General features: G+C 37.1%; 1 protein-coding gene across 5 annotated transcripts in view; it reads left to right on the top strand.

The window, feature by feature from the left end:
* Window positions 1–487: 487 nt before the first annotated feature.
* Window positions 488–24,970, top strand: part of LOC126094812 (transducin beta-like protein 2) — a 36,472-nt gene continuing 11,989 nt past the window's right edge. Inside the window, exons 1-7 of one of the 5 annotated variants that reach the window (XM_049909406.1) lie at window positions 505–1,034; window positions 1,286–1,495; window positions 9,880–10,103; window positions 11,813–11,999; window positions 13,267–13,452; window positions 20,570–20,755; window positions 23,698–24,074. In XM_049909406.1, coding sequence (XP_049765363.1) covers window positions 899–1,034; window positions 1,286–1,495; window positions 9,880–10,103; window positions 11,813–11,999; window positions 13,267–13,452; window positions 20,570–20,755; window positions 23,698–23,918 — 1,350 coding nt within the window. In that variant the 5' untranslated portion in view covers window positions 505–898 and the 3' untranslated portion in view covers window positions 23,919–24,074. Of the gene's footprint in view, window positions 1,035–1,285; window positions 1,496–2,490; window positions 5,797–9,879; window positions 10,104–11,812; window positions 12,000–13,266; window positions 13,453–20,569; window positions 20,756–23,697; window positions 24,075–24,970 lie in introns of those variants that run through there. The other 4 variants (XM_049909426.1, XM_049909416.1, XM_049909397.1 and 1 more) reach the window with 4 other exon arrangements.

The following is a 24,970-nucleotide window of genomic DNA, read 5'->3' as shown; positions in this document are numbered from 1 at the left end:
CTGTCCTACCGCATCTCTTTGTTCCACACTCGTAACCTTAATAACAGGGCCAGAGACGCTGGCAAGGCGAATGCGTCACTCTTTAAGCTGATTTTCTGACGCAGCGCTACAAGAGGGGCAAGAGGGGAGCAGCCGTCCCGGCTTGGGTAGATATATAAACTTCAAAGAATCGACCAGTCACGCAGTAAAAGCGGCTGCTCTACTTCGGATCATCAGCACACGCATCACAAGACAGCAGAAATATGTAGTATTCTGTGAGTGAATTGCATTTCCGCTTTATTCTTTTGCCAGTTAGATTTTCATTTCTGAAGAAATTCACGCCTGCGAGTATTAGTCACGCTGTTGGAGTGGACTCGTTTCTGTTTAAAAGGAAACTCGCGTGGCTTCTCCCACTACTGCAAAGGAGTGGGGAGTAAACGTGTGACGTCACTCGTGACGCTTCTGTTCTGCCGGCGTCAGGAGGTGGTAGGAGAAGGCTGAAATTAAGCCGCGAAAACGAAGTCACCTCAGCAGTCAGTTGCAGACCAGCGACGGAGTAGTAAGGTGGTTTCCGATTTGGGTGCACATAGTTCGTCCGTATTTGTTTTTGTTGCACATCAAGTTTTCGAGTGTTGTAATTTGAAATTACTCTGTGGGAGTTAAAATTTACTGAGAAAGTTGTTTCTGAGAAGCCTTGAGCTGAGTTGAAAATGCAGTGCCAGAGGAACTGGCAGAGTGCAGCGGCTCATAGCGGTACAAGGGCGAAACAGAACAGTCATCGGAGCAACTCCCGCTAGGCAGCATCACAGCAGTGTCCCGTTCCCGCCATTCGCCGTAGCAGCAGTAGCGCATACTACTTAGTCAGGTGCAGTCTGCCGCAGTGTTTGGTTGAGTGAAGATCTCGTGTTCTAATTTTTACATGATGTCGGGCACCGGTAGTGGAATTCCAGATTTTCCAATCGTAGTGTTAACTTTCTTCGTTGGGCTTACCGTATTTGCTGTAGTTTATATATCGAAGTTGCTTAAAGCACCTGCAGCTGAAGATTCAACAAAACGTAAGAATTGCATAGTCACATGTCTGTAAAATAATTTCGGATTGGGATCTGTGTTATGTTTAGTGCTGTAGAACCCACGTTAAAAGTCGCGTTTAATCATTATTTTGTTATATTTATGCGGTAACGATTTTAAGCACATGTCACCGAGCACGTGTTCATGTTTGTAATTGCTCAGTACTATGTTTTGCTTCGAATTTTTGTAAGATAGGTATTGTTGTGAAATTTTATTACAATTTATTTTCTATTTACAGGTAAAGAAACTGAGGCAACGAAGAAAGAAAAACCAGCAGCAAATGTAACACAAAAGCCCAGCAAGAAGAAACACCAGGAAAAGTGGACCAGAGATTCCAAGCAAACTTTTTCTCATCCGTGGCTGTTAACATCACTAAAAGGACATAGTGGAACTGTCTTAGATATGGATTTCAGTAGCAACGGGAAATATCTTGCAACTTGTGCTGAAGGTAAGCTAAACTTTCTGAAAGCAATAAGTTATTCTTAAGAAACTAGGGACATATTGTTGAATTATACTATATTGAATAGGCATAGTTATGTGGGATATGCTGATGCTGCATTCAAATGCATAAGTCTGTCTTCGGAAGGAGGTATAGGTGACTCGAAAATGATTTCATGATATGCAAGATTTTACTACATTTCGATATATCACGGTATGTTACACGAACGAAATGGACATGATGATAAATTTATTATCATCTTTCATGCCGTGTAATGTTTCTGCCGGTTGAAGCCCATGCTGCTACCCACAAAATTCGTATATGGAAAACTGTGATTTGCAGTAATAAATAAAGGTTGTAATATGACTTATTAAACGATATGCGCATTGGTTGTAATCTATTCCAAGCTGTCGCCAATTATAAATAGGCTATTTGAAGTTCAGGGAATGCAGCACTTATGTATTTAACTAAACTGTGATTGCAAAGTTTCATATTTTCTATAGTCTAGTGATACAGTTGTAGGTGGGGTGTAATGCTTCTCCAGAAAAATTGTTGGAAATGACAACTGTAAGCTGTAGAATAGAACATACGAACCTTTTAATTGAAATCTATAGAGTGCATATAATTGTAATGCGCAAAATTACGATTGTGGTCTTCATAGATTTCAGATTGGAAGCAAATATGTGATGCACTACAGCTGTTAGTTGGAAATAGTTTGCAAATTTATATTAGGGGGGGGGGGGGGGGTGCACATAAAACAAAGTAGGGGCCTACTTCGTATTTGGGGGCGAACATGAACATTTTGTTGGTGTTGCAAATCGTACAGAGATAGATGTTCACATAATTTTATAACTTTGTTTACTGTTATGAATTTGCTAGAAGCCAATATAATTTATAGTGTAGTTTTGAAGGTATATTTGCATGAGCGATGTAGATTGTAGATATAAAGGTCACAGTCAGTTGAACTGATTGGTGATTGATACCCTCTTTCTATTGCACTAAAGAAGACTCTGAAGAGCTTGATCCTGGTGGAGAGGGCAGTGAGCAAGGCAGTGGCAACAGCAGTGGAAGTGAAGCCAACAAAGAGAACAGCCCTCAGGGCCAAACAGATGGCAACCAGAAAGGTGCTTTGCTAACCCGTCGGCAGAAGAAGAATCGCACTCGTCGAAATGATGGGTCTCCTCTGCCTCGAAACAACATTGCAGCTAAGAAGAGCAAAGCAAAAGCCCGGCGCTCTGGTGGTGCCGATAGCAGTGGGAAGCGGAATGGAGCTCCAACACTTCGCCAACATGCGAAGCTGAATTTGTCGGACAGTGACCTTTCAGTGCTTCTTAGACATTACCTCCTCAGCCCTGACCAACTACTTGGTTTGGGTTATCCTGTTGAGAGTGCCTTGTACCCAGGGAGAGCAATAATTTACAAAAATCCGCCATCCAGTTCTAATCCCAATAGCAGCAATGTGTCTTCCTGTATGCAAGGTCCGGACCCCCTCAGGAGTTCATCTCATTTGTTTGATGTGAATGCACGTGAGTTTGTGCCTATGAGTGCAAGATTAGGAAAAGAGCCTTGTTGTCTAAAAGAGGACAATGTGCATGTGAAGAATGAGAATCTAAAAAATACTGTTTTAATTACGGATTTTGTGAAAAAAGATCAGCCTGGGATGGACTACAGTGAAATAGGTGCTGAATGGGATGCCAGCCACAGTACAAAAAGTGAAAAAAATTCCCTTAGTACAGGCAGTGATGGTGACAGTGCTGACAGTGGTATCAATAGAAGTGGTGGTGAAGAAGGGAGCAGTAGTGCCTCACAGGAAGCTTCAGATGTCGACGGTGTCATTGAAGAGGATCAGGGAATTGTTCCTGAAATAAAGCAGTCCACTGTGAACAGCAGTGAAAGAAAACACTTATCAAAAGTAGGAAAAGCAGAAAAACTGTGTGTGAGTGAGGAGAAGAAATGTGTTCGTTGTGGTCGTGGTTTTTTTGTAACAGAAGATGGTGAATACTTAACACAAGAGCATTGTCTCTACCACTGGGGCAAGCTGCAGAGAGTTGTGAGTTCATCATCAATGTCTTTGCGTATGGAATACAGCTGTTGCCACAGTAAGCCTAGCAGCAAGGGATGCACAACAGCAAAACTGCATGTGTGGAATGGTGTGGGGGTAGGCATTAATGGACCGTTTGATAGTTATGTTCGGACCCGCCCACGGAGAACACATCCTCCGGATGGAAATTATGGTGTGTATGCTTTGGACTGTGAGATGTGTTACACAACACGTGGCCTTGAGTTAACAAAAGTTACTGTTGTTGCACCTGATGGACGTCTTGTGTACGATTGTTTGGTGAGACCAGAGAATTACATAATAGACTACAATACTCGGTTCTCTGGTATCACAGCTCGTGATCTCAATAGGCGTGGAGCAACCAAGTCCCTGAAAGATGTGCAGAATGATCTGATGGGCTTCATAAATGCCGATACCATACTCGTAGGTCATGGGCTTGAAAATGATCTTCGTGCCTTACGCATTATACACAGCACTGTGATAGACACTTCAGTGGTTTTTCCACATTATTATGGATTGCCTTACAGACGATCACTAAAATCTTTAGTAGGTTGTTTACTTAAGAGGGATATACAGCAAGACTCGTCGGGACATGATAGTTTTGAGGATGCAAGGGCTTCCATTGAATTGATGCTGTGGAAGGTCAGAAAAGATTTTAGAGCTGTTTTAGAAAAATAGTAAGAGTTAATCAGTGCCTCTTTTGTAATGGTTTCTCACAAGGTGACAAATGCCCAGAGTGCATAGAACACTTTGCAACTGCTCAATTTTCATGTTAATGGAAACCTTCTAAGAACTGTACTTAACTTCATGTTACACCAATATTTTGGAGGCTTTCTTTGAGCAATTAGTGAGAATATAATGTACACTGAAATAGATCTGAAAGTGCATTATCTAGTTGACTGTTCGTGAATGCTTGCATTTGAATTTGTTGCTGTGAGATATGCATGCATTCCTTGATTCTAGTCAGATTTTTGTTCCTTTTAATGCAGTTGTGCCATTTTACTTTGGTCAACTGATTTCTATGAATATAGATATTCATTCTTTTATTATACTGCCATTAATTTTTGTAGCAGCTGTGAAGTGTAATGTAAATTGCATAGCTAATTGGCAAATATTTTATGTACTGTGAAAAGTCTTTGTCACACTTGTTCTGAAATACTTTTTAAATAGGCTGTGGGTGGGAAACAGTAGTTTCAATTTTTCAGAAAAGTATTTGCAAAATTTGTATAATGTTTTCTTTTATATCAGATTTTCTTGAGAACAGACTGTTGGAAGATGTCACCCCCCACATTTTTTGTCGAGGCAGTGTTCATTCCTTGTCTGTGATTGATATAGATTTTTGAGCTGTGTTGTGTATGCACTTAAAAAGACTGTTGAGAGTGAGAAGCACACCTGAGTGTGTAATGTTTTTCAGTTCCATTGTTACGAAGTGACCATTATTTATATTGCGTGATTTGTTGGATTTTGTAGTGAGTGGAACTTTAATTTGTGTGATTCTGTTTTGTAGAATGTTTGTGTTTTTCGTGGCAGCATTTGAGAATCAGTTGTTACAAGAAGTTGCTAGCTCTGAATTGCCACCTCGTTAATCAAACATTTATTGACAGATGTGTTCGTTTGTCTGTAGCAGGTAAGAGGCAGCAACTGTAGCTTGTTAGTACAAAAACTGTTATGCAGAAATTTGAATGGGAAAAAAGCAGTCATCTTTTTATTATAAAGTTGTTTTATAGTATGTTGGAAGATCATTCTTTTGAGCTGTGTTTATTCTGTATCAATCAAATTTAGGTATCGCACAGCTGGCAGAAATGACTGTTTAGCTCGTAATAGACTGTATGTGTGAAATAATTTGTGTAGTTTTGTGAGTGATGTGTTAAATTATTTATTTGTAAGTTGTTTTGAAGATCTGCATTTCTTATGTTTTCACCTTATGTCGAACCAAAACAGTATTCTTGAGGTCTTGATGACTGCACATGATACTTTGCTGGTCTTTTGTTTGGAAGGGCCTGCCATTTGAGTTACTTTGTATTGGACGAGAGTATCTTTGATACTCAACAGTTTCTAGGGTTTCCAGTTATGTAATGGGAGAAAGGTTGTTAATTCTTAGATATTGTAAATTTTCATATAAAACTTTTGTAGTTTTATTGGCAGATGTGTATTTTTTCCATTTATTATTCTGTTCTGGTTGGAAAAAACTTGTATGTAAAGTCTTTTCACCAATTTTTGTACGATTAATAAACATTTGCATTTAAAATTAGCGCCAGATTCTTATTGACTTTTGATTCCAGTTATTCCTATAGCTTGTTAAAGATTTCAGTGTATGGAATTTGCTGACACATCAAAGCTGTCGAATGAACTTGTCAACATTATAAAGTAACAATATACTTTCAGATGTGCCTCCTTATTTCCTATTCTCACAAACAGCCACCAATGTTGCACATTCATTATTTGCACGTGACGACAGTGGTCATGTCAAAATACAACATACGCTCTGCTACACTGAAAATACAATGTTTGTCTTTGGCCTAAAATTATTTTTTATTGGTTGCATAAAAAACATTGCACATGTTTAGCTAGACATCCTGACTGATGACACCTCATTTTGAGAGTTATTGGGCATTTCTTATAGGGATCAGTGCAGGCATTATTGGCACAGGATTCTCATTGGACACACTTAAAATGTGCTGTATTATGTCAAAAATATTTTGAGAGGATTTTATCAAAATGAAACTATTCATGTGTTGGCTATAGAGGGAAGAAAGTTATATTTATTGGACTATTCCAATTTACCGATGATTGTTTATTTGGAGGAATGAAGAGACAAGTTTTGTTCTTTAATCACTGCCCATTCAAAACACATTGGTGTCCAGTTATACCCCAGTAATCATCTTATGTTGGGAGTTTCACACATTTTTTAGGCACTGGTTGGTTGCAGTTTCAGGCTACAGCACTATTTGGCTCTCCAGAGGTAGGTACTACAAGAAGCAACTTGAATGTGAAACTACATAGAAAAGGCTACACCTTACAAACACACAAGTATAAAAATAACAGAAATGTAGAGGGCACTTCTGCAAAGTAGAGTTTCTTCATGAGATTTGTTTTGCAGCACAACTGATTCTTTGAGTGGTGGTAGTTGTACTGAAGGCTTGTAATGCCAGAGAAGGCAAGTGTGGTTTATATTGTCATTTGGTAGTTATGTAGTAAATGCAGAGAAGTTCTAATGCATCGCTAACAGTAAAATTGTTGCCCAAATGTTGTAGTAACTTTATTTTTATTAAAAAATTGGTTTCTTCAGACTGGCTGCATCAAATTTCAGGTAGACTTCTATTGAAAATAGTGACAGCAACCAACTAGCATTAATTATCCCTCTTATTGTAAAATCGTTCTTTTACTCAGTCTGAAGATTTTGTTAACACATTGCTGGGAAGATGTTGGCTGTTTCCCCATGTGAAATTGGTTTCCCATAGTGGTGGAATAATGCAGCATAAGCCAATCTTAAGCAAAGTAATTTGCTTCATACCTCATCCCCTTCCAGCAGATGACACCAAGCAGTCAGAACTGTTTAAACAACAGTTAAAAATAACCTGACATCTGAAGCTGAATCTCAAGAGTCAGTTCAAGGCTAGTAAGAGATGTATCTGTTAATTTCTGGTTTTTATTTTGTTTATTGATCCACCTGTTTTTTTTTTCAATTGTTTGGAATTATTAACATCGGAGAACTCAATTTCTCATGAATTAAGTCACGCTTGATAGTGCCACGTTCTCTACAGGGGTGAATTGGATCAAATTCCTAACTGTTACTGCCACATCTTTTTTGTTGGGCACATGCGCATATCTTGCTTTTCATACAGTATATGTTGTGTGCTTAGTAAATTTCCATATAAAAGTACACTACTACAGTGTATCATCAGATTTGGTAGAGGTACTTCTAAAGCTTGTTGATGGTGTTGGTGTCTCAGCACTCAATATTTCACTACTCACTATGAAAATTTGTATCTCTTATGTAGAAGTTAAAAATAAAAATAATAATAATAATTTGCATTTTAGCTGCTGTCAGTATAAAATCTTCAGTCAGCAAGCAATGACCCTTTAACAATAAATCTAGGCAGATAGCATTTCTCCAGTGGCAAAGTAAACCATATCTATTTCAGGATTAATGTTGCTGACACACTTACCATTGCCCTAGTAAGTGCTGCCCTTTCCTCATTCTTGCTGTTGTACATGATCAATTAATTTAGTGCAGTGTTCAATGATGATAGCTGCCTGAGCTGGAAAAACAGAGGAACATAGAATGCACAGGTTTGGAAAAAGAAAAGCACAACTGAAATCATATTAAATTCACTGTTGTCAGCAGTAATTTGTGAGCTGAGAATCTTAGGCTGATAGGAGGCGCTATAGGTAGAAATATACATATTGATAGGAGGTTGTTAAAAATCAAATTTTAGTGGTGGAAAAGATAGTGTTGTACATAAAATATGTGATACTGTGCGGCTGAACACACATTAAGTTGTTTTGATTACATAGGGTTAATGCAAATTATCACAAATGTGAATGAAACTATAAAATAATAACTGACAAAACGAAGATTTTTTATGAGAAACACAATTCCCATCGGTACTCTCGTTCCATAGCAATATTTGCTTAAATGTTGTGCTTTCTGGCACCAATTTGCCATCCTCGGATGTATATCTGTTATTAATTTTGCATGACTACACTAGGAAGTAACTTGCAACTGAAGATGGCAGCATGCTTTCAAAATGTTCCGTGCTAAAGTAAACATAACTATAAAATGTGATTGAGGCAGCAGCTTGTATTGTTTATAAGATTGTGAAGAGTGTCACAGATCTCACCCACATCCATATAACATGGATACATTTAAAAGAAAAGACTGGCTACAAATGATACAATTTACTGTGACAATCAGATGTAATAGAAACATTGATTTTAACATGAGTTGTGCATGTGCCAGAGAATGCTGATGGACTGGCCTCCTTAAACCATTTACTCTCGTTGTGGATTATTACAAAACTTATAATAGGAAGAGCTTGATAATGCATTGATTATTCAATTACGTTTCAAATTCGGGTTTGCTGTTAATAACTGTTACGGGAGCTAAGATCTTATGACAAAACTGTTATGTGCTTTAGGACAAGTAAGATAAGCAGGTAACTTAAGACCAAGCAGAACATTATATTGTGTGCTGAGGAATGCTGCAGAATAGTTGTAGATGTGGATGGAAGTAACACAGCCTTGGAGAAATAAGAACTGGATGGAACAAAGCACTACCTAAAGGCTATTGATTTTTGTTGTGTGGAAGCTATTGACACGGCACTAGAATGGTGAAAGAACATATATTAGGAACCATATCTCAAATATCCCCTGGAATCACTTTTAACAGTTATAGCAAGTATAGTGATATTCTTGTAATGAGGAGCATCTCATAGTTGCTTGTATAGCCAGCTCTCGTGATAGTGTAGTGTAGTGTATTCAGTGATAGACCCCAGTTGTAAGCCATTAATCTAAGAACTCAACAACAATTTTTCTCAGTTTCTCAAATGACTTTGCCTTTTTATCTTTATCAGAGTGTACACCTTTGTTACATACTTGAAATTTCTATTATTTATTGTAGCCAGTCTTACCCTTGTCGTATAGGAACATACAACCATTTGATAATGGTCTTCCGTGAAGTAGAAACTAGTTGCAATTTGCCAACAAGTAGAATCAGTTGTAACTTGGACTGTTACCTTCATCATATGTTACAGTTCATATATTTTCAAGATGCAGATTAGACAGTGAGAACCCCACCATATTTGCTGAAAGATTATGTATTTGTCTCATGACTTTTTCTCTACATGTTTCAAATCGTAAAAAAGGAATAAGTCTGCACCTGAATGATTTCTATAATCTTCTTGTGTGTAATTCTTTATACGTACTTATATTAACCATTGGTGCTTATGTATTTTCCTGTCCAGATAAGGGAAAAAGAACCATTCACATATAGTGTATCAATGCACAACATCTTTTTTTACTTATCTGCGACTCATTTGTCCATTCTGTGTGTACCATAATATGTCTAGATTTCCTTCTCCTCTACTTTTTTCTGTATGCTGTGCATCAGTCTGCTATAGAGGTGTAGTTACCTTTCCCTTATTTTATGTATTTTTGTATCTAGCAATATCCATTGTTGTTGTTATTCAGATACTAGTGTTCCCCACATGTGACCTGCCTGATCTGAAATTTTATTAAAGAGTTGTACAATTCAGGTATCCATATTGTTTTGATATTTAGGTGGTTTTAGATGGTGTTCTTAATGTTTAGCTGCTTTTTTTCTGTTTTACAGATAGATCAATATTTTTGTGGAGTACTAAAGATTGGAATCAAAGAGAACATAAGTTTGTCCGAATAAATGTTGAATATGACCATGCTACCTTCATAAAATGGAGTCCAGATTCGAAAGCTTTTATCATCCAAAAAGATATGGAAAATGTAATTGAAGTTTACAAAATTGCAAAGAAGGCTGATGGCTGGATAAGTGGTGCTTCCAAAGCAATAGAATTTCCAAAGGTAAGGTGGATACTTTTGGCTGTTGTATATAAATCCATTATCATTAAACGAGTTCCTTTATATGTTAATTGAAAACCAAGCAAAAAAATAAATTTATAGTAGTGCACTCCAGAATAACTACATCACTGCAGTAATGGTTCATAAATATGAAAGTAAGTTGAGGTAGTGTAAGACCAGACGATTTAACTTCATTCGTTGATGAGTTTGTTTAATTACAATATGAATAAGGACTGCTTACTAAGATGTGGTCCAACATATCAGCTATTGACTGGAAGACTCATTTGGTTAGAATATGCATGGACTGTGATTCATATGATACCGAACTAAGGTCTCATCTGAAAATTATGTTGACCAGTTAAAAGGACAAAATCTCATGGCGACAAGCAGAGGCAAACTTTTAGATTCTTAGAACACAGACTAGGGAATCAGTAACATGAAGTTGCCATAGCATCATTGAGCATCAAATGATATTGGCATAAAATTGACATAAAAATTTGTGATGATGAAGTGAAGTAATTCTAGTAGCTTGCATGACAGATGATGCAAGGTGGATGTAAGCAACAGACTGTTTTATGAAGTTGTCTCACTGTGGAAGGTTAATCCTTTCAATCACCAAACAAATGCCAAAATTTGATAATTAATACTAAAACAGAAAATAAACTGAAATAGGTGGTGATGAAGTAGGAAGACAGATGCCGGGCATCTAATTTACCCTCATTGTAATCAGTCTGGTAACCTTAAGAGTCTTAAAGACAAACCATGGAAGAGTTTCATATTCCCCAAAGTTTTGTTTAATACCTGATGTAAGTGTTGCATATCACGTGCAGTAAACTGTAACTGGAAGAGGGGATATTTCTGTAAAGTGATTTGATGGGACTTCCAATTTCACACTCACTCACTCACTTATGCATCTGTTACTTCAGTACGTGTGTGGCATGTGAAAGTAGGAACTGAATTGCCAAACAGTTGCAGAGGGCAGAATTTAATATTTCAGCTGTTGTATTATTTTCTGCAACTCCACTGTCATTATAAAAACCGGCGGATAAGAATTTACTTTTGAATTCATGGAATGGTTTTCACATTGTTTTCCTTATGCTCATATCAGCCCTGTTCACCTTTTGTTTGTCAACAAGGATTCACATTTATTAGAGAGTACTTTCTGATTTTGTAGTAACTTTGATAACTTATTAATATTATTGAATCCTGGTGGGATCGTCCCATTCCTCACTTTCTACCACAGCTCAAACTTATCACATGGTCAATAAAGAAACTAAGTTTATGCCAGAGAACTTCTACGTTTCGCATCCCAGGACTGAATGTTTCCTTCTAACTGCTCAAGTAGTTTCTAATCGTTATTTTGTTGCACTTTTTAATCACAAATAGCCGTTATAGCGCATATGTGTGGGTGCATGCTAATTTGTAGTATGAAGTGATTTCTTGGACATGCAAGAAGTGCTGTTGGTTCATGAAATCGTCTTCACTTCTTGGCTCATATACAGACACATTGCATATTTTGTGTTATCCTGATTTGTTTTATGTGATTCCTATAAATAACAAACCAAGTCCTCAAGTCACTCGATGAAATCCGAATAAGGGTGTTGCTTTCATTTTGAACTATGTCATTCATTGACAGAAGGCAATTCCTGCTATGTGGAAAAATAACTTCTATACATGTTGGAATATTTTCTGAAAAATATTTATTGTTCCAGCTACATGAAGAAGCTGTTATTGGCCTGGGAATTGCTTGCAGTGGAAAGTACATTATGTCATGTTCTAACAAAACTGATCTGTTGATTTGGGACCTTAAGGGACAACAACTAGCCAAGGTTGATACATACCTTATGAATACCCATTGTGCAAGAATTTCACCTTGCGGAAGATTTGTGGTTGCTTCAGGTATGTACAATATTGTAGAAATCTCTGCAAGTTTGTTTATTCATGCTTCACTAGAAAGTCTTGCAAGATTCACTACACAGTGCATGGCAATAACAATTTAAGAAGTAGCTGTACCTGTAGAGTGTATGCAAAGAACTAAGGTTCATTCATAAGTAGTGATTTGGTGAAATATAAGTAGAGTGGCAGTTAAATTTAAATCAAATATATTCTAGGCAAACCTTAATGTAGGTTTTGTTGCTATATTGTTGTGTTTATTTAGATTATTTTGCCAGTAGCTTGTCAATGTTGAAAGCTTACGAATGCGAGGTCTTCACCTCCCAATATCTCCTGTCCCATAATCTTCTATACTGTATATTCATTTGCATTATAAATAAATTCCTGTTATCATTTGCCAGTACTACATTGTCTCTTGCCTCATCATCTCCAAGTGAATATGCAGCACAAAATTAAGAAAAAAGAGGACTATACTCCAAACTAAAAAGTTAATCCAACAGCAGCTTCATCCCAATACAAAAGACAGCCGCTTGAAAATGACAACAAGGCTGTACTTTACTGCAATGTTGTGGTGGATACAAAATAAATTGACATTTTAGTCCAACCAATGACAGCCCATATGGCACTGTGTTGCGATTCAGGAAGTATGTAGCACACCAGTAAATTCAGTAATACCATAATCTTTTCTTGTCATTCAAATGTCACCAGCTGACACTAAATAACTTATTTTCCTGAAGATGTATATTAAAATTCTGCCGCTTAAAATCTTACAGATTTTTCCAAATACAAAACTGTGGTTTGAAGTTCAAAGTACACTGGGCAGTAGAAGAGAGGAAATTTGATGGGGGAACTGCGTTACTGGATAAGTAAGCTGTATAAGGGAAATACTAATCCCATACTAAACAGTTGATTTCTGTTAGTTGACTGTGCAGACCTACTGCCACTCCCTAATATATTCCATTTCATAGCATGATATAGAAGTGAACGGTGAATATAAAGCTCAGAATATTGTTGCGTAGATATTTTTATTTGTACAATAATTTCTTGTATTTCCACAGAAAATTTAAAGTCTTTGTAATATGCATTTGTCTGTTTCTGTGTACCACTTGAGTTAAATAGTAATTTATTCTGTCAAAATATTTGTAAGTCTTTCTTTGGTTACACCTTACCCCAGTTAAAATGCATGTTTGTTTATCTGGACACAGTAAATTCTTGTTGCAAAATTAGTAGCTTATAATAACTCATTGTTTTCTTCTGTGTCCTCTATTTGTAGGATTTGCACCAGATGTGAAAGTATGGGAAGTTCGCTTTAGCAAGACAGGAGAATTCAGCCAGGTCAGTCGAGCATTTGAACTTCAAGGACACTCTTCTGGAGTGTATGACTTTGGATTTAGTGCAGATTCATCTCGTATGGCAACTGTTTCAAAAGATGGCACTTGGAAGCTCTACGACACTAACAGTGAGTATTAAGAGCCGGTATTTGCAAAAAGGTTTGTCACTTGCTAAATAATGTTCCTTACAGAAAAACTTTTATTTTCAGTTGGAACTTAAATGTTTCAGATTTGCTCCATAACTGATACTTCTTCACTACGATCCTGAACAATTTACATTTCATACTATAAATGACATATAGACAAAATTAAATTTGCACATCATAAATGAAAGGACAGATGGAGTTGACATAAATAAAAAAATAGTTTACATATTTTATGTAACTTTATGTATACGCAATATATAAATGGAAGTGCTAAGTTCTGTCTGATAAACGCATTTAACAGATGTTCTAGTAATGGAATTTTTTCAAGGCACGAACTTCTATGTGAACAACTGAATACCGATTTAGTTATATTTATGTTAGGAATTTTGAGGAGTATTCATAAAGCTATGAACAAAGAACTGTAGAAGTGGAGGAAGAAGAGAGAGGTCTCAAAAAACTGCAATAGCAAATAATATTTTAATTCTGTAACAGTTGTCAGACAGGAGAATTATAGGGTGCTAGTCTGAAAGGTGTAGGAGGGCATAGACAAATAACTGGATGCTTTTGCCAGTTTACAGATTCACACACACATTAACTTTTTAGTCATTCAGAGACAGCGTAAATTCAGTAGTACATAAATACCCTGATTGCGAGACTAAGATAAGAAAGATTAGTAATTAATTGTATCAAAGGAAGGTCAAATCGAGAAAAACAATATTGGCTGGTTATAATTAAAGTGCAGCTACTCAAGAAGGTCCAGTGAGGCCTATAGTTATTGTATGGCAACAAAACTTGGTAGATGTGTTAATGTGGAACCAGTGTATGCTGGAGAACAATGTTCCAGTTTCAGTCATCAGGTGCAGATGTGGCACTGTACACTGCTTATATGACAGGACTGACAAGCAATAACGTGAGTGAACAGTATGCGTATGGAGAAGAGAGAGCATGCACTGTTAGTAAAACTGTTTTATGTGAATGGCAGCAGTAACAGTGCTGCATGGAGAGTATATTGCTGACTGATGAGCCAGAGTAGAGGCCCAATGTCTTTAAATGGTGTAAAGAAGATGAGAATGAAATTGGACAACACGGGTGAGCTTGGTGTTGTACCTGGAAGTGGAAGGCTTCCTTCCCAGTGGAATTGTTGATGCTTCTGATGCTGTAACTGACCATGGATAATATGCCTTGGGTGGTGCTAGTGCTCATACTGTGTTCAAGAATAGTCCATCCCATGGTCAACAAGAAAGTTTTGCTGTCCATTTTTACACTGGTAGCCTTACACGATGCAAACAGTGCAGCAACTGAAACATCATGATCCATAGCAGCATTCTGAATTTGCCCTTCAGCTTCTGGCATGGGAAGAAGTTGATGACATGTGGCTGTGCAATATTCTGTGGAGTGACAAGGCACGTTTTACACTACAGGGTGGAGTGAATACACTAAACTGCCAAATTTCGGGTACTGTCAAATGACATGTTATGCACAAAGAGCCATTACACTCACCATATGTGACTCTGTGGTGTGGATTCACAAGCGCCTTAATTCTTGGTACATTCCTTGAAGGGAATAAACCCAGAAGACCTGTCAGGTGACATCTGCACAGTACCGAGACCACCTTGTACAGCATGTTATTCCTGCTTTGAAAGAGCAGAACTTTTTGGAAACCACTGTTTTCATGCAAGATGTGGCAACACCTCATATCACTCACACAGTAAAAGATCTGCTAAATGCACCTTTACACGAACATGTTATCCTCAGAGGTTTTTCAGATGCATGGCCTGCGAGATCAGCTGGTCTTAATCCATGTGACATTTGGCTCTGCTGATACCTAAATGAACTCGTTTTACCAGGGGCATACTCAGTTTCTACCTGATCTAAAAGGCAGTATACAGGGGCATGTTGCTTAGATTCCTGCGGAACAGCTGTGAGCAACTGTTGATCATGTCGTTTCATGGATGCTGCATGTCTTTGATGTCTCTGGTGTCAACATTATGCCTTTCTTACTTGTTTGATCTTTTCTGCTCACATCCCGCACCTAGTCCATTACATATCGAAATGTGTTTGTGTGTCATTCTTGCATTCACAGCACCGGATTGACACTTGCTGGCTAAAATTGGAGCTAATTTTATCCACTGTAAATCAGTTCCACATTAATGCATTAGCATACCTACCAAGTTTCACTGCTACACAATGACTACAGCCCATGATAGATCTCCATGAGTAGTTTCACTTTAATTGTAACCATCCGGTACATTTTGAGACAGAATTTCTATCCAATTTTTACCTTCAGGAGGGAAAATATGTAGCGCTACCAACAGACACATAAGAAAGTAAAGGTGGCACATATCCTAGTTTTCAGGATTACTAGCTTCTTCCTTTGGGAGAAGAAAACAGTGTGCTGAAGGTTAAACAGGAAGGCATGTAACTCAGATCGCAGGATGAGAGGGATCCACCTGTAGTAAAGAAGAAGGAAGATAAAAATGAAAGGGGAGGTGTCAAAGAGAGTGGGTCAGAGCTGGTACATTGGTGAAAGAGTTTAGAGTGGATATAGACGCATGGCTGCAAGCAAGGGGGAAACTACACCATAATTTTTCCCGGGGGCATGCAAGTTTACTGTATGGTTAAATGATGACGGCATCCTCATGGGTAAAATATTCCGGAGGTAAAATAGTCCCCCATTCGGATCTCCGGGTGGGGACTAAGGACGACATCGTTGCCAGGAGAAAGAAAACTGGCGTTCTACGGATCGGAGCGTGGAACGTCAGATCCCTTAATCGGGCAGGTAGGTTAGAAAAATTAAAAAGGGAAATGGATAGGTTAAAGTTAGATATAGTGGGAATTTGTGAAGTTCGGTGGCAGGAGGAACAAGACTTCTGGTCAGGTGAATACAAGGTTGTAAATACAAAATCAAATAGGGGTAATGCAGGAGTAGGTATAATAATGAATAAAAAACTAGGAGTGTGGGTAAGCTACTACAAACAGCATAGTGAACGCATTATTGTGGCCAAGATAGATACAAAGCCCACACCTACCACAGTAGTACAAGTTTATAAGTCAACTAGCTCCGCAAATGACAAAGAGATTGATGAAATGTATGATGAGATAAAAGAAATTATTCAGATAGTGAAGGGAGACGAAAATTTAATAGTCATGGGTGACTGGAATTCGATAGTAGGAAAAGGTTCAAATGGCTCTGAGCACTATGGGACTTAACTACTGAGGTCATCAGTCCCCTAGAACTTAGAACTACTTAAACCTAACTAACCTAAGGACATCACACACATCCATGCCCGAGGCAGGATTCGAACCTGCAACCAGGTTTTAAATTGTAAGACATTTCCTGGGGCAGATGTGGACTCTGACCACAATCTATTGGTTATGAACTGTAGATTGAAACTGAAGAAACTGCAAGGTGATGGGATCTGGATAAACTGACAGAACCAGAGGTTGCAGAGAGTTTCAGGGAGAGCATTAGGGAGCAATTGACAGGAATGGGGGAAAGAAATACAGCAGAAGAAGAATGGGTAGCTTTGATGGATGAAATAGTAAAGGCAGCAGAGGATCAAGTAGGTAAAAAGACAAGGGCTAGTAGTAACAGAAGAAATATTGAATTTAATTGATGAAAGGAGAAAATATAAAAATGGAGTAAATGAAGCCGGCAAAAAGGAATACAAACGTCTCAAAAATGAGATCGACAGGAAGTGCAAAATGGCTAAGCAGGGATGGCTAGAGGACAAAGGTAAGGATGTAGAGGCTTATCTAACTCGGGGTAAGATAGATACAGCCTACAGGAAAATTAAAGAGACCTTTGGAGAAAAGAGAACAACTTGTATGAATATCAAGAGCTCAGATGGACACCCAGTTTAAAGCAAAAAAGGGAAAGCAGAAAGGTAGAAGGAGTATGGGTCTGTACAAGGGTGATGTACTTGAGGACAATATCATGGAAATAGGAGAGGAGGTAGATGAAGATGAAATGGGAGATATGATACTGCGTGAAGAGTTTGACAGAGCACTGAAAGACCTGAGTCGAAACAAGGCCCCGGGAGTAGACAACATTCCATTAGAACTACTGACAGCCTTGGGAGACCCAGTCCTGACAAAACTCTACCATCTGGTGAGGAAGATGTATGAGACAGGTGAAATACCTTCAGACTTCAAGAAGAACTTAATAATTCCAATCCCAAAGAAAGCACGTGTTGACAGATGTGAAAATTACTGAACAATCAGTTTAATAAGTCACAGCTGCAAAATACTAATGTGAATTCTTTACAGACGAATGGAAAAACTAGTAGAAGCCAACCTTGGGGAAGATCAGTTTGGATTCCATAGAAATATTGGAACACATGAGGCAATACTGACCCTACGACTTATCTTAGAAGCTAGATTAAGGAACGGCAAACCTACATTCCCAGCATTTGTAGACTTAGAGAAAGCTTTTGACAATGTTGACTGGAATACTCTCTTTCAAATTCTGAAGGTGGCAGGGTTCAAATACAGGGAGCGAAAGGCTATTTACAATTTGTACAGAAACCAGATGGCAGTTATAAGAGTTGAGGGGCATGAAAGGGAAGCAGTGGTTGGGAAGGGAATGAGATAGGGTTGTAGCCTATCCCCGATGTTATTAAATCTGTATATTGAGCAACCAGTAAAGGAAACAAAAGAAAAATTTTGAGCAGGAATTAAAATCCGTGGAGAAGAAATAAAAACTTTGAGGTTCACCGATGACATTGTAATTCTGTCAGAGACAGCAAAGGACCTGGAAGAGCAATGGAATGGAATGGACAGTGTCTTGAAAGGAGCATATAAGATGAACATCAACAAAAGCAAAATGAGGATAATGGAATGTAGTCGAATTAAATCGGGTGATGCTGAGGGTATTAGATTAGGAAATGAGATGCTTAGAGTAGTAAATGAGTTTTGCTGTTTGGAGAGCAAAATAACTGATGATGGTCGAAGTAGAGAGGATATAAAATGTAGACTGGCAATGGCAAGGAAAGCTTTTCTGAAGAAGAGAAATTTGTTAACATCGAGTATAGTTTTAAGTGTCAGGAAGTTATTCCAGAAAGTATTTTTATGGAGTGTGGACATGTATGAAAGTGAAACGTGGACGATAAATAGTTTAGACAAGAAGAGAATAGAAGCTTTTGAAATGTTGTGCTACGGAAGAATACTGAAGATTAGATGGGTAGATCACATAACTAATGAGGAGGTATTGAATAGGATTGGGGAGAAGAGAAGTTTGTGGCACAACTTGACCAGAAGAAGGGATCGGTTGGTAGGACATGTTCTGAGGCATCAAGGGATCACCCATTTAGTATTGGAGGGCAGCGTGGAGGGTAAAAACATCCATTTTCAGGATCTCATCTTTCTTTGTAAAACGCTATGAATTATGAGGAAAGACGGGGGAAAAAAAGGAAAACGTGACAAAAGTATATAGAGAATGAATAGATGTACAGGTACAAGGGGTAGGTAAATTAAATCTTTTGATGAGAGGGATGAATGGAAATAAATTTGTAATTGTAAAGACATGTAAGTCGTAAAGAAATACAGTGGATAAATTTAAAAAAAATGTTAAAAATTGACAAGAAAGAGGAGAAAACATGAAAAATAGCAGCTTGTGATAGGTGAAGAAAAGAGTAGAAAATGTTAAAGTTTGATAATTGTTCAAAACAAAAGGAGAAAAATATAGCAATAGAGAGAACAACACACTAAGGTAGCAAGAAAAGAAGGGAGGCATGATAAGTAATAAGTGTTCGTTTGGGCTATATTCAAGTTGTGAGCATTAAGTACAATTCAGGAATTACTGTACTGGGCAAGATTTTTTTTCATTGAAGCTTTTTCTTAATCATTTTTATGCAGTATTTTAATTGGGCAAGAAGAAATAAATTGATACTTGAAGCAGTGCTAGTTGCAACCCAAGTTCTTTTTTGACTGTGAGTAAGTTTTCATATAAGAATAGTGTGAAAATTAGATGACTGAGATAGTTTTGACAGTGAAATGAGAAATGTGAAAATTATAGTGAAAGCAGAACAGTACTACAAATATTCTGCAGCAAGTGATGATCTGTCAAAAAAAGGACAGCTAGACTGTGATGAGTCATACTTTACAAAACCATAGTCAATATTGATATTTTACATTATTTTGTATGTTGGTTGTATAACTCGTATTTGTGGCTCATAAAAGATTTGCACAAAACTCTGTTGTTGTTTGTAAGCACATTCATTCTGTAACACACAACGGATAAGTAGCCTAACACAATCCGAATTTCATATGGCCCGATATGGAGGCTTGCAAACAGTCATTCTTTCTGCACAATATTCACTAGTCAAGTAGGAAAGGGGGAAACAGGAGTGATACGAGAAGTTCCTTCTGTGACGCACAATGAGGTGACTTGCAAAATAGAGGTAGGCCTAAATGGAATAATCTTACATTCACTCAGAACATAAAACTTGAAGAATGGGCAAGGATGGTAAGGAAGTTAATGGAGACTCACTCGTGAACAGTTACTGTGTTGATCATAATGTTTCTGGCCTGTAACCCAGACTTTAAATATGTTGAATAATTTCAGAAAAATCCATAAAATGCATGCGAATGATTGTAATGGTCCAATAAAATCTTCAACTTTAACATAATATAAGGAAGTCTGGCTAAGTAAGGTTGAGCCATGTTACGTTAAAATGCCATGTAAACTGTTAAGATATTCATTTAGTCAGACCTTGTAAGATGAAACTTTGAAGGCCACTGCGGTTTGATAAGTAAACTGTAGTGTTTATACTTTTATTAAATATGTGTAGATACGTAAAAGTCTGAGTGTTAATATTTTGCACTTCTCTTACCTTACACTATTTCTGAATGTTATTCATGCATAACTTTGCATTGGAGATCCACTTCATAGGGCAACATATTCTAAACAGTAAATTAGGCATATAGATGTAATTTCAGGGGTGCATGTATCTGTTTGAGGCTACATAAAAATTGTCTATTGTAAGAAAATAAGATTAGTAAATGATGAAATGTGATACATCTCAACATTTTAGGATTTTATCTGCAATTGTATTACTTTGGTTTTGTTTTTCAATAATTTTTTTATTTTATTTTTCAGTTGAGTACATGAAAGGAGAAGACCCTCACTTGTTAATGACAGGCAATTATAAACATGAAAATGTCCCTGCTCGTTTGGCCTTGTCACCAAATGGCGATGTAATTGCTATTGCCAGCAACAACAAGCTAATGTTCTATTCTGCTCTATCAGGAAAATGCGACAAAATAATAGAGAACATTTATACAGGTACAGAAGTTTATGATAATTACCTGGGAATACCATTAATTTATTTTTTATATTGTACTTTTCGGTAACTCTTAGTTTCTGTGTAGGCCTACTTGATTATAATTATAATTAATTTCAAGCAAGCTGTTGGACTAATAAAATGCTGCAGGAGAATTGCAACAGCAGGCATAAACTCCAGAATGCTAATAAAGAGTTCCAGGGAAGCAGTACGTTAGAGAGGGAATAAGTAGTAGTAAAGCATCGTAAATTACTGTACTCTCTGTTGATAAAGTGGCAAGGGCTAGTAAGAGAGAGCCTGAAGGTTACCAGAAAAAGAAAATTGTGTGAATTTATTATCAGTTCATTAGTTTCATGTCCGTGGATCATTTATATGATAAATCATAATGATGTGGAATTGGTCATTTTACATACACATCACAACTTAATTTTTAAATATGGCTGCATGTTGAACATTTATAATTTTTTTTTAATCTACAGATGTGAGTTAGTAATTTGTACCCACCACCTCTTACACATTATAGTAATAGAAATTTTTCTACAGAATAGAATGAATTCTCAAGGAGGAACCTTTTTAGTTTGTTTTCAAATTTTACTTTGTTATCTGTCAGATATTTTATGTCACTGCTGAGTAAGTTATCAAAAATTTTTGTTGCAATGTTATGCACCCCTTTTTGCGCTAAAGAGAACCTTAATGTGGAGGAATGGACGTTATTTTTCCTTCTGGTATCGTAATTATGTACATCATTGTTCCTTTTGAACTGCAGTGAGTTATTCACAACAAACTTCATGAAGGAATAAATATATTGTGAAGCAGTAGTCAGAATGCCCAACCTCTTAAACAGATGTCTACAAGACGATTGTGGTGCGCACACATATTACTCTTACTGCACGTTTTTGAGCAATGAAAACTTCCTTTCTTGAAGTTGTGTTACCACTGATCATAATAGCATATGACATTATTGAATGAAAATATGCAAAATATGTCAACTTACTGATTTGTCTTTCCACAAGATTTTCAATGATTCTTAGTTCAAATGTGGTGGAACTGAGATGTTTTAGGAGTCCCAAAATGTGCATTTTCCGTTTTACATTCTCAACAGTATGAACATCTAAGAATTTTGAAGTTTCCACCCTATTTTTATTCTCTCACAGCGTGTTATTCTCATAATTGGTTTAGTACCTCTAGATGTGCAAAACTGAATATGTTGGTGTTGGGTTTGTTGTTTTTTTTTTTTTTTTTTTTTTTTTTTTTTAAATTGAGGGCGAGACCGCTCATGGAAAACTACTCAGTGATACTTTTGAGAACATTGTACTATTTCTTCTGTTACTCTATGATGCTTATATTATTAAAATACTAGTGCCATAAAAGACAGAATATCATTTACGTATATGCTGAATAATAGTGAACCTAAGAGTGAGTCTTGGGGAAACCCATATGTGATTTCTCCCCAGTCATAAAAATTTCCATGGACTGCATTGGTTGAATTACTAAGTATAAATTTCTGTAATTTTTTGGCTACATATGACATTATCCACTTTTTGACTATATCATCAGTCCCATAAAAATGCAGTTCTTCATGATGAATATTGTGATTCACAAAAACAAATGCTTTAGATAGGTCATAGAAAACACCAACTGTTGATGTTTTATTGTTTAATGCTTGTAAAATTTGGTGAGTGAACATGTAAATGGCATTCTTGGTAGCACAACTCCTCTGAATTCCAAACTTTGATTTGCTGAGGATATTATTGTTGTTTAGGTTAGATTCTGCTCTAGAATACATCACTTTTCAAAAATGTTGGAAAATAAAGTCAGCAGTGAAACAGGTTGGTAGTTATTGACATCTATATGTGTATGTTTCTTTTGGAGAGGTTTGACGACAACATATTTCAGTCTCTTTGGAAAAATGTCTTGAGTTGGTGATCATCATCCATCATCATCATTTAAGACTGATTATGCCTTTCAGTGTTCAGTCTGGAGCATAGTCCCCCTTATAAAATTCCTCCATGATCCCCTATTCAGTGCTAACATTGAGTTGGTGATGCATTATATATTTCAGATAAGACAGGGCTTCTTATATGGGAATAACTCTTTAGTACTCTATTGTATACACTATTAAAAACAAGCTTTTACATTTTGAGATCTATATGTAGTTGTTTATTATTTTTATTCACTTTCACTCCCCTACCTTCTTTGTTTTCCCCTTCTTCCTTTATATTTTGTCAGCATCGCCACCTTGAGACTCTTCCATTTTTTACTCATTGGTTACCTGCAGCTCATTGTTAGTGTTCTGGAATTTACACCTTGCCCATTAAAGCTCATTGTTACATCAAGTTCCTGTCATTGCACCATGTGTTTTCCTATTACTTGGGATTTAGAGTGCATTTTCATTTCATTGATAACTGAAACATCTTTACTGGACTTCTCCCAGTTTTCTGTTTCCAAGCACCACTTACTAAAACGAATTCCAAAACATATAAATCCAATTTCGGTTTGTTAATTTGTGCAATTGTCAGCCCATTTCTAGTTGTTCATGTTTGCAGAGCTAAGAAATAGATTACCATCTTCTGTTTGTTATACTGTTTATAATAATTTTACTGCCATATTTTGGATTTGTAACTTTACTTAAACAACAGTTATGGAAAGTATTGATTGTTACTCGCTGTAAAGATGACACATTGAGCTGCTGCAGACAGGACCAACGAAAGGACTGTTAAACATGAAGAGTGTGTGAGGTGAGCTTGCTTGTGTGACTGCATGCGTGTTTTTCTTTTATGATGAAGGCTTTGACCAAAATCTTAATTTGAAGTCTTTTTGTTGTGCCTATCTGCAACTCAACGTGTCACATTTACGGTGAGTAGCAAAGTACTCATTCCATAGTTGTTGACAGTCCAACCTGGATTTTCCATTGTTTGATTTTAACTTTACTTAATGTTTTCAGGCCCAATAACTGCAGTACTATTTGACTCACTTGGAAAGTATGTACTGACAGCTGGGGAGAGACATGTTAGAGTGTTCCATAACGTGACAGGCTATCGAACATTTATTGCAGCCACTAAAGAAAAGTTCCGTCAGTCAGTTTCATCAGCCCAGAAGGAAAGAATGACGAAACAGATTGAGGAAGCAGAAGTCTTCTTGAAGAGTATAGGCGAGAAAGCCTGAATTTGCCTACAGTTGTTAACAGAAGATGTTATAATTTGATAAAATCCAGATGAAAGCAATATTTTTTGCATTATAATTTTTTACAATGTTTTCTAATACAGACTGTCATTAAAATGGCAGTAATTTTGTACTGAACAACATGACATTAAAAAATTCTGGAGCAATAATTCGTTTTGCATTTTGAATCACCTGTAAGTTACATTATTTCTTCTTACAGTATCTTTTTGTTACATAATACAAAATACTTCCATTTTTCATTTTTATGTAATAATAACACAGAAAAACTGCAAGGACTGGATGAAAATGTGGAAACATCAAAAACACAACACACTGCCAAACTTAATACAGTGTAGGAAACCCACTGGCATTCAAAACAGCTTCCAGTCTTCTCAGAATGGGTAAATACAGGTTCTGTATGGTTTTAAAGGCAACCTTATACCATTATTCCTGCTTTGAGAACTGGTAACTGATGGCCAGGGGAGGTACAACTCATCCTAGTTCTTGCAAAACCTGTCCTGGATGATGTAAGCTGTTTGAACAGGGACCCTGTTGTCTTGGAACAGAGCATTACCATTGGGTGCACATTGTATTATGTAATGGACCTGATATGCCAAAATGGTCACATAATCCTTGGCAGTAATGTTACCTTGCAAAGTACACATAGAATCTGTGACATGGCTGCCCAAATCATCATCGAAGCCTCACCATGCTTCACTTTTGGGCTGTACACTTGGCAACAGTTGGAAACAGTGTGAAACAAGACTCATCAGACCACATGACTTTCTTCCATTGTGTGATAGTCCAGGTGTTATGGAGTTAGCACCACATTTTCCTGCTACAAGCGTTTGCCTCACTGATGTCTCTTTGTGTTTTTTGGTGCTGACAGGGTTTGCAAGTGCGACATTCAATTCTGCAGGAATTTTTACAGCATTCATTCTCTTCATTTTTTGTCACAAGCCTCTTCAATGACCATCTGTCACTATCATTGAACACACACTTCTGTCCGAGTTGTGACTTAGCGGATGATGTTTTTCAGCTTTCCCGTATGCATA

The sequence above is a fragment of the Schistocerca cancellata genome, chromosome 1, assembly GCF_023864275.1.
Source record: "Schistocerca cancellata isolate TAMUIC-IGC-003103 chromosome 1, iqSchCanc2.1, whole genome shotgun sequence".
NCBI classification, from domain to species: domain Eukaryota; kingdom Metazoa; phylum Arthropoda; class Insecta; order Orthoptera; family Acrididae; genus Schistocerca; species Schistocerca cancellata.
Note: the sequence above shows the minus strand (reverse complement) of the source record. Positions and strands in the feature narration are given on the sequence as shown.